The sequence below is a fragment of the Poecilia latipinna genome, unplaced genomic scaffold (assembly GCF_001443285.1).
Source record: "Poecilia latipinna isolate Pla-1442-1.1 unplaced genomic scaffold, P_latipinna-1.0 Scaffold1712, whole genome shotgun sequence".
In the NCBI taxonomy this organism is placed as follows: Eukaryota; Metazoa; Chordata; class Actinopteri; order Cyprinodontiformes; family Poeciliidae; genus Poecilia; species Poecilia latipinna.
In genome coordinates, this window is record NW_015114328.1 from 54,910 (window position 1) to 65,929 (window position 11,020).

The 11,020-nt window shown below is 38.9% G+C and overlaps 1 protein-coding gene across 1 annotated transcript in view; it reads left to right on the forward strand.

Moving 5' to 3' along the window:
- The window catches only part of phf14 (PHD finger protein 14), a 104,873-nt gene that overhangs the window by 40,032 nt on the left and 53,821 nt on the right, over positions 1-11,020 (forward strand). The window contains exons 12-13 of the mRNA XM_015060417.1: positions 1,553-1,684; positions 3,198-3,360. Coding sequence (XP_014915903.1) covers positions 1,553-1,684; positions 3,198-3,360 — 295 coding nt within the window. The remainder of the gene's footprint in view (positions 1-1,552; positions 1,685-3,197; positions 3,361-11,020) is intronic.

The window sequence follows — 11,020 nt, forward strand, 5'->3', positions numbered from 1 at the left end:
AATAAACAAAACAACTAAAAACAAAAATAAAATGGATTCTCAGTCTCCATTAACAAAAAAACGAACTTGAATAAAAACTAAACAACATAAAACCACAGTGAAAATAAATACTACATTCAACCAAAAGACTGCAGATTATGAATTCTTTATTGCCCTTCAGTAATCATTAGATTTAGATAGAGAAGATGGACATATCCGACTACCTGATGCAGTAAGTAGTTCACACTGCACGATTTTTTGCCCCTATTTTCCCCTTATGACAATCTTAGAACGTTGGCCGATCTAAGATTGTCGCTTGCGATTAGTGGGTGGTGTGTTACAGTAGATTGTTGTGGCCGCTCTGAACTAAATCAGGGGTTTTCCCAACTGGGAGCTTAATGCAGCCTGTTGAATGTGACAGGTAGCCAATCAGAAAGCGCGGATTACCTTCTGTGCTTTCCAGTGGCGCAACTGCACATTATTCAGGTGGATGCGAAAACATAAATCCCCACCCCTCCCCCCCCCGAGGCGACGCTGTGTCAAGTGTAAAACTCGCTACATGTACCTCGTTATGTGCGACAGGTGAAGGAGAGTGAGGCGCGCTGAACTGTATGGGAAAACATAATCGGCTCGTCGCCCCCTCCAGACGGGGTTTTGGCGCCCCCTCTGGTGCTGCACTCCTATGCGTTGCATACGCTGCATACCCACTTTTTGCGCCTCTGGTGCTTTCTGAGGGGAAATTGCAGAGGGGAATCCCAAACAGCTGACACGTTGCAACCCGAAGTCCAACAGACATCGGAGATGATATGTGGAAACAACATTAATGCTTATTCAACATTTCGTGCAAAGAATATAGAAATGACAAGGGGAGGAGTTGGAGCCAAATTACTACCGCAGTTGATAAACCCGGTAACTTTTCAGCTGTTCTTCGTTAACGTGAAATAAATAGGTTATAATGATTTTCATTCAGTCAGGACTTTACGTGGACACTTGCCACATGCTTTGCAGGTAGATTGTAGTAAAACATTGATTAATGCCTGGTTTTTAAATTAGTTAACTGGACTTGTAGCCATTATTTTTTGCCGATTGTTGGACACCACTCGGCACAATCGAACCCGATCGAAACGTTATACCTAGGATTTCTGTCAGTTAATGTGTGGTCTCTCAGGCTTTGAAAATGGGCCAACAATCAGCCGACAATTCTAAGTTTGTGTAGTGTGCGCTGGGCATTACACTGAGGAAATGAGGAAGGGAGGGGTCAGTGGATAGCACCGAAGTTGAGCCTTTTTTATTCAGTGTCATCAACAGAAAGAGAAAAAGGCAGGAAGAAACAATAAAGCTGATCATTAAAATGAGGTCGATAGTTTTAATTTATCGTGCAATTAATTGATTTATTGTTTATTGCGACAGGCCTATAAATAGTCTCCACTAAACATTGAAATCCTAGAGTTTGCTTTACTTTTTCACACAACTTTATAAATTCCTTTTTAAGCAGAACTTAGAGGTCATTGTGAACAGAAAACATAAGCTGCAAGTTGTTCCAGTCCGAGGTTTATCTGAATAATTTCTGCAGCTGTGGGATCTGTAAGAAGAACCAGGACCAACATCTTCTGGTGCTGTGCGACACTTGCAAACTCTACTACCACCTGGGCTGCCTGGAGCCTCCTCTCACCCGGATGCCCAAGAAGACAAAGAACAGCTACTGGTGAGACTCATCCAGACTCTGCAGGGCGGGATTCTTTGTTTCCTGCACTTTATTCATGTGGGAAACTCAGAAATGACATCAGTTCTGTTCATGCTGATAAAACAAGTGATGCAGGATGGATTGTTAATAATATGGATCCTGATGTTTGTTACATTAATTTTTATTGTTAAATACATTTTCAAAGAGCAACTCCCCATTAACATTCTGGTTGTAACTGTCCCTCAGATGAGAGAACAGCACAAAGCAGTGTAGGCAGCATTTATGATGCAACTCATTCATCCTATGAATATAATCAGCAGGCTCTTCTTTTTGATTCGCCTCCTCCTAAAGGAGCAGCTAACAGTTGGATCTGGAGAGCATTTTAGTCGTATTATTGGTGACATTTTTGTTCCGTCTGTGGAAGCTGTTTTATCAGATAGCAGATGCAGAGATGGTAGAAATGTCACCCTCTCCCTTCCCCTCCCACAGCCTGCAGCTTTTTATCTGAAGAAGAGATTTAATGCTTCTGCCTCTCCACATTTAGCAACTCTAATGAACTGTGGTCATTAGAGAACAACTAGAACTGTCTTTTTTCCATGTTATAAATGAAAGAAACAAGGAGAGGCAGCTGGTTAATTGTACATGATGTCCTCCTGATTTTGTAATGACGCTGGTCTCATATTTCAGCTTCTCAGTTGATTCATGATGTAAAACTGGAGTGTCAGATGTTTATGGCTTCATCATTTTTGTATCAGTGAGTTAAAAACAGAAATTCACAATCAGGTCAAGACTAGTACAGTCATGAATTTAATTTTCCAAGTTCAACGTGGCAGGCTTTTAAAACACTTTAAAGCAGGATTTTAAAGTGGATCCTCGAGGGCCGGCATCCTGCATGTTTTGGTTCTCTCCCTGGTTTTACACACCTGCATCAAATGATGACTCATTAGAAGGCTTAAGGAGAACGTTGACTTGCTGAGGAGGTTGTTACTACCACTAGGGAGAGAACTAAAACATGCAGGATGCCGGACCTCAAGGACCGACTTTGGACACCCCTGTTTTAAAGGAAACTGAAGTGTTTTTTAGCATGGACGGACAGAACGATTTGTTTCAATTTAAAATAGAACTGCAGCTAACAGTTACTTTAGTAATCGACTGAAGCCATTTTCTACAACATTAGAAATGGATTAAAAATTCAAATAAACTTCAGAACAGACTTACATTTTACTTTTTTTGAGTGCAAAATACATTTATGTTTTGTACAGTTCTGGCTTAATATCTGGCTCAGAGTTAACGTAATGATTAATCAATTACTAAATTAGTTGATGATTATTTCAATAACCAATTGAGCATGATTAATCTGATGAATCGTTCAACCCTAATCTAGAACCTACATTTGTACAAAATTTTAACTTTTCAGGTCAGACTTGAATCTGGAATCATCCAGTAAAAACCTGAGTTCAATAAAATATCAAATATTTGGATCACTGACAATAAGTTTAATACAAGAGGAGTGACAGCTCTCGGTTTTCTTCAGGCAATGCTCCGAGTGTGACCAGGCCAGCAGTGATGAAGCTGACATCGCCATGGAGACGCTGCCTGACGGCACCAAGAGGTCTAGAAGGCAGATCAAAGGACCGATCAAGTTCATCCCTCAGGAAATGTCTCCAGAGCCCAAGAAGCAGCAAGTGAGAGGCACAGTGAGTACTGGTGAACTCTCTTCCTCGTCCTCTCCTTCCTCCTTTCCCTCGTCTTCTTCCTCCTCCTCTTCCTCCTCTACTGGTTCATTAGAATGGGACTGATGGATGTGAGGGCTAAGTGATTGCAAGTAGTTAACCTGTGTTCTCATGCTGATTGCTCATTTTCTTCTTAAGGTTCATAGATGGAAAAAAACACATCCTGATGTATTTACTTTGGATGTACTTTGAAGTGGCATTAGTTTAAAGAGACAGCTCTGAGGGGAGGGATGTGGTGTGTGTCGCTTTGCCTCTGCTGGTCTCCTTTCTCTGGGTAGTCAGCTGAAACTCTACACACAGAACTCTGGACTCCTCTCACGGTTCAGCTGTACAGTAACATGCAGTTCTGCCTTTGAAAAGCATAAATACAGCTACACTGTGGTTACACACTGCAACTCGGATTTCTATCAGCAGGTTAGCTCTACAGCTGATCGGTTTGAGTAAAACCTCTTTAGTTTTTGACAGCACTGAGCTGCTGCTACCTTTGTATCACTATCCATATATCTGAAATTCATACATATCTACTTTTTTATTGACATTATTGATGTCTGATCTTGTTTTTATTTACCTCTGGGGAAAAAAAGAGATTAAAATACTCTAGTCTTAGTTTACAAAATGACCATTGTTTACTGATGAACCAAAAGATAACTGTCTGTCTGAGGCAGGAGTTGTGACGATCAGCCCTCACAGCCCGTCTTCAGTGTAAACTCATTCAGTCTGCTGCTGTGCTGCTGGATCTTTGCCTGGTTTCTCACTTTCACCTGTGAGACATATGAGAGGTGTCCTGGGTGTTTGAAGTTACCCCACCACATCTCAGAAGGTGGGCTTTGACTAGACCCAGGACTTTCAACTTCTTATTGGACAGAGAGGAACATTCAAAAAATGTAAAAAAAAGTGTTTTTAAATTAGTATGAAATATTCATATGTTTCACCTGCTTGTCTTGTCATGTCTTGATAAGTTTTTATTGAAATGAACCTTTGTAAGGCAGTGCATACACACAGTAAAGACCAGTGAACAGGCATTGGATTCAGTTCCCCTTCATTCAGTCAAATTCCATGTGTTGATTCAACATCATGTAGATCAAAGCAGTGAAAACGGATGACTCAGGGAGCTGATGCTTCAGACCTGATACTTTGATTTTGCCACAATAGCTGCATTTCAATTCAGTTCAGTTTTATTTATACAGCAGCACCAGTTCTTAATGAATCTTGTCTCAAGGCACTTTACAAAAGAAATTTCAGTTCAATCATCCCACATTCCAATCATCTTCCCGAACACTAGGAGTCGTTACTGAGAATAATAATACTCCCCACAGTAGGAATAGAAACAGATGAACCCAACAGCAGCTCCGCTCTGAAGCCCCAACAGTCTGAGATCACTTCTGATTCAATAACCAGAATCAACATCTATTGTTTATTTATTATCAAATGAAAATGCAATCTTACTTTTTTATCAACCATTTGTTGAGATGTTTATAATCCACTGTACAAATCTGAGTCATTCTGACTGCTTCTGACATTCTGGAAAGCTTATCGGACAAACATTCACAATTAACTCCTACTAAAATGTTATGCTGCTGCTTTCATGTGAAAATCATTAATGAACAACCTGAAAAAGTGGCAGATGTATAAATACAATACAAAATGTACAGGAAGGTTTTATCCAGAGGAGTCCACAGTAATGGATGCTAATATACTTTAAATATATATTTTTTCTAGATAGTGTCATATAAGCTGAGAGATATGGACTTGGAATTTTATCAGGATACTATTGTGATAATGATAAAAATTTGTATTATGTCTTTTTTAGGTCTCTGTGTGGCTGCAACTGCATGGCAGCATTCATGGTGCCACAGACACAAAAATTGTTCTGGAAAAATATTCCCATTTCAAACAGTCATTTTTTCATTGCAGTGATTCATGTAATTTAACTGCTCATAGTAACTCAATTTATTTAATTCAAATTTACAGATACTTATTGATGCTCTTGTGGAATAAACAGAAACAGTGGAGAAATGGGTAAAAATAAAATTTCAATCAGTTTTTTTAATATTATAAATTGAAATTAATCAAGGCAATAAGAAATTTTCCATGATAAATGACACGATAAATGCCCATCCCTATTGTCACACATAAACTTGATGTCTGAATGTTGTTGGGTCTGCTGCGGCTCAGGGCGATGCCGGCAGTCTCATTTTTCTCCTCCGTTCCCAAACTTTCAGAATTGATGTGAACAGAGCGATGCGTCTAGATTTCATTCAGAAACACTGTTGCTCTACCAAGGCACACACTTTCACAAATGTGAATGAATAGGTTAATCTTCACATCCCCACACCAGACGAAGCATTCAGACATGAAAGTGATGTGTTCAGTGACTGTCAGATTAATGGAGGACGGTCCATGTCTGAAGGGTGAGCTATGAGCAGGAACAGAAGCCTCTCTGCTGCTCACTGGATCCTGCTTATCTGAACTGACCATGTTCTGATCCTGTAACACAGAGCTGCCTCTCTGCTCCCTTGACAAACACTTCAGATTGATATCTGACAGCTTGGGAGTGTGTGTGTGTGTGTGTGTGTGTGTGTGTGTGTGTGTGTGTGTGTGTGTGTGTGTGTGTGTGTGTGTGTGTGTGTGTGTGTGTATCACTTCCCATCTGATTTTTGCTTTGTTTTTACTGTCAAAACATGACACTGCCATTCCCAAGACTTCAGCAGGAATATTAAATTGTGTGCCTGTGTTTCAAAGAGAGGAAAACGGAGAGGAAGAGCGTCTTGGACCTCGGTCTGTGTGGTGAGCGCTGGAGTGTTTCTGCTCAGGTTTGGAGCTGTTCGCTCTCAGATACGTGCTGAACACCCTGCCGGGGTTCTCTGGGATTAAGCAGCCTTCTGATTTCTCAGACAGCCGCAGCCATTCAGGAGCAGCACTTCAGTGCAACATTTATCTTCAAAAGCAAGGCATGCAATGGCAGCAGCTAAAAGGGCTGCTTTGCATTTTTAATGCTTTTACCGGAGCACCCGAGTCCTTGCACTTCTCTAAAGCCATGTTTCCATTCATCAGGACCTGCTAATCGACCTCCTACTGGCCTTTGTGTGTATCTGGGAGTTCATTTGTCAGGAAGGAGTTTTGTGTGTTTAACGACATACACATTTTCCTTTAGTGGATGTCTTTAAACAGTCCAGCAGCACCTTGTATGTCTTGGGGAAGTTATTAATGGATTAAAGTGAGCAGTGTCTGCTTTTATTTATTTATCATCTATGTGATTAAACAAGAGCCTTAAGGGGGCAGTATTATGTATTTTCCAGGCACATTATGCCATTCTATATAGCACAGACAAGTAACTATGTTATCTTCAGTTATGAAAAATGTTGTAAAATATCAAACATAACTTAAAATAAATTTGATGTCTCTTTAAGAAACTCCTGCTCTTTCTGACACCGCCCACCCCCGTGTTCCTTCATTAAGCCGTTTTTAATCATTCTTCAGAGCATTTGTACTTGGGAAGCAGTTCCTATGATGATCTTACCAGATGCTCAGTTCCACCGGGTTTTTCCTAATTACTGCTGCCGCTAGTCTGGAGGAGCTGAGAGGGAGAAAGCGTGGTGGAGGGCTGATCTGTGAGGCAGAGGCTCAACTGGAGACTACAGCTCTGAGGAGGAGCTTTGGGTAAATAGGCAGATTTTTGTGAGAGCAAGAATTTATGCACACCCAAATGGTTTATTTATTTACTTTATTTATTTTGAATGTGATGGAAGTATAAATGTCTGCTGGTCCACTGTTAAACCATATGAGAAATGTTGTTTGGAGTTTTCAGTGACGTATATCATGGGACAATCAACAAATGCGTTATTCTGTCAGTCAAATCAATTCCGCAGTGCTCAGTGCAGCCAGTTGGCTCTGCTAATGGAGATTAATCTGGCCGAGGCGGACTGAGACAGGACCGGTTAGAAGCGCTCTAGTGGAGATGCTGTGTTTTCAGTGAGTTCTGCACCAACGTAGAGGCTGGACGATATGGCTTCAAAACTTATTAGCGTTTCATGTCAGTCGATAATGATGATTGTCGATATCATTAATTATTGATTAGTCTTTTGGCGTGACCTTTCCTGTTTTATCCACAGCATTTATTTTGAAGCCGTTGTGAGGCACAGCGGCAAAACTTTATACTGCACAAGTTACTGAACAAGTTGCTGCTAGGTAACCAAAGAGTGAGTTAGTTGATGTCACCCACCTTACTTAGCTGGCAGTGAGGAGTCAAAAACTTTTGTCTGTCTACATCTCCCAGAATGCCATATAAATGTACTGAACTTATATAGTGCTTTTCCAATCATTTTGAGAACTTAAAGCGCTTTACACTAGAGTCACATTCACCCATTCGCCCTCACAAACGCTCACACATTTATACACCGATACGCAGATCAGTAGGCAATTTGGGTTAAGTGCCTTGCCCAAGGGCACATTGACATGTGGCAGGAAGCTGGAATCAAACCTACAACCTTCCGATTGCAAGACTCTACCCACACAGCCACGGTCGACCCATATGGTTCTGGATTAGAGTTCAGGGAATATCCTATATGTTGACTATTGAATATTCAGCTGTCTTATTGATCATGTGTCTGTGACAATATATGTTGGTATTGATTTATTGTCCAACCTTGCATACATGTCGAATATAAAAGCCTCACCACTTGCTTGTACACTCAACACAAACCTCTAAAAGCTCAATTACAATTACAAAGACTGAGTCACACTTTGTGTTCGTTTATCTCACACATGCTCGCTCAAAAGCGCTCAGTGCGTGTTCTGGCACAAGCTTGGCTCTGTGTATGCGCTCACAACTTTATACAGTTGAATAAAATTATCCTTTATTGTCCCACAGTGTGAACATTCTATTGTAACAGCAGCAAAGCGACTAACAATCAAAACATGTAGAGTCACACAAAGATAAAAATATAGGTATAAATACAGACAAAATTACAACATACCATACTTTGCGATTATTAAAGCGTACTCCAATCCAAAGGAATATTCAACGAAAATAATTTTAAAAAATTGTATTTGTGCATTAAAAAAAACAAAAGATTATTTGCAAGTCTATGTAAATGAATCAAACACAGACAGGTCTCCAATCATCCAATCAGTTTCTAGTAAATAGTGCATTCTCTTTGATAAGTAAAGTAATGACCAATCACAACCATCAAATCAAAATAGCGCACCATGCTGTAGACATTTCTAAACATAACAGATTGATTAAGAAAACACAAGAAAACTTCATACAATAAATACTTGAATGTTGTATTCTGGGAATATTTAGTTAAGCATATGGACTCATCATTTACTCATCAATGTGCTTAATATTTCTTTTAATGTATTTTGCTTTTAAATGTGATCAGCATTACAAAGCTTGTCTTAAGATCCACTTAATTAGGATTTATCTGAACTGCAAAAAATCATGTTTTTTATTTGAATTATATTTTATTGTATTTTAGTATTGTCAGCAATGTCTTCCACTAAAACATAATTAGCTTGTCATTTTCTCAGATTTCCTGTTGACATGTTTAACACAAAACATGGTGGGCCGCTGGTGGACCACACCAGTGCTGGGCTTTCTGGGAAAATCCTGGATGTCTGCTGACTGAAGAAGAATATGTTTTAAAGATTTTGAATATGTCCTCCATTTCCTTTCCTCTCAGAGATGAAAGTAAAAGTTAGAACAGAAACCCATCCCTATAAAAAGTTTAATTGTGTTAGATGAAATAGCAGCAGTATTGCTGTCCTTTTGATTTGTTGCTTTCTTTTAATTATTTAAATTACTGTATTCAAGAAAAAAATCATTCTTCATTATTTTTATTTCATGTTTTTATTATTTTATAAAGTGACATGGAGAAATACTAGTACATCTCCCAAAATTAGAATATTGTATAAAAGTGAAATATTTCTTGTCAGTCATTTTGACATTTTAATATTTAGCAGACCCAACATTAAGTGGCTGTACAGTGGATGCTATGATATGTCAGAGATTTAACCTTAGTCTGCTCCAAAATGTGTTGGTATTTTAAAAAGTCATTGGCTTTATTAAACATGATGTTCTTCTGGTATTTTAACTGAAATCCCCTGTCTTTTAAATGATTTTACTATTAAGTAATATCCAGATTATTAGTGAATATTTAGTCATATAACTGAATATTGAAGCAGCCTAATGACAACTCAAAGTGGACATAAATATCTTCCTAATTGGACGTAGTTTAGCTTAACATTGTGCTAGAATGCAAAACTTCTCCATATGAACATGTGTAATTAATCAGCTGAAAATTACGTCAAGTTAATATGTCTAGTTACAATCTGTCCTATGCTCTGTTAATTTCTCTAATCCTCTGTGAAATGATTCATGCTTGTTAAAGATGCACTGATGTACTTAATTAAAAGATTGATTTTGCGTGGGACATAAAATAGTGCCTGCAGTTTTAATTTCCTCACCTGAACAGAGCCTGAGATTAGCTGTGCTGTGTGGCTGAGCATTTTTCAGCTGATTCAGCTCCTCAAATGCACACTTTCCTGCTCTCTCCTTGCCTTACCAGACAGTGCTTTAAATTGAGAATCTATTGAATAAAGATGGGCATTCTTTTACACTGCAGACCCAGGAGTAATGGATCTCTGAAGAAGCCTGTTGGCAGCATTCTTGCAGTTAGCATTCTTAATGATAACTCCTCCATCTGGTGAGTGGTGGTGAGCCAAAGGCAACAGATGGAATTGTTTTCACAATCTGTTTAAATATGTTGTTGATTTTTCTTCCCCTTTTAAACTTCCCCAGCAGCTCAGATGCTTGCTTGCTTCCAAAGAGATGTTGGATTTGTATTTCTTCTCATTCAGCATTAAACTTTCTGTGAAGAAATGGCAGACTTCATACCAGTGAAGTAGAGGGGAATGATGAATTAGAGTTTCGAGCCTTTCACGGAAAAACTGTAACTGTTCTGATAAAATAATCCTGAATCATATGTGTTTCCATGGCACCAGTACTAAACATGACTGCCTTTCTGAGCTGTAATTAAGAGGTTAGTCATTTCATTTTCTTTTTGAGTTTTTTCATTTTCAAAATGAAAAGTAAGGAAAAGACAAGCAACTATTAAGGCTTTACTTGTTATCACAATATATTTTTCTTTTTATTGTTTTGTTTGTGTCTTTTTGTCCAGAAATCTATTACTGTGTGTAGTCAGAGACCAATGAGTCCAAATATCGTTCTAAAAAAATGAACCTTTTTCAAATATGTTCCTTCACTATGTAGTACAAACTACTAACTTATGCCAGAAATCTATATTTATAATAACTCATTAATGCCACTGCATTAGTAAAGTTGAGCAGGGGAGCACGGTTAATAAAATGTGCAGACCAAACCAAAATACAGACATTGTTAATCCATTTGCTCTTTGGTTTGACTGCTGTTTATTTAGACATTTTAAGTAAGAGGACTTTAGAGAGTAAATCAAGTTGACATTCTGGAATTTAAAACATTCTAGTGAGCTGAGTTGAATGAAGCCTGGAAGATTTTTTCTTATGCTAAAGCATTGTTTCTCAACCTTTTTGGGGCCAGCGCCCCCCTAGCCTTTATCCAAGTCCCTCACCGCCCCCACCAAAG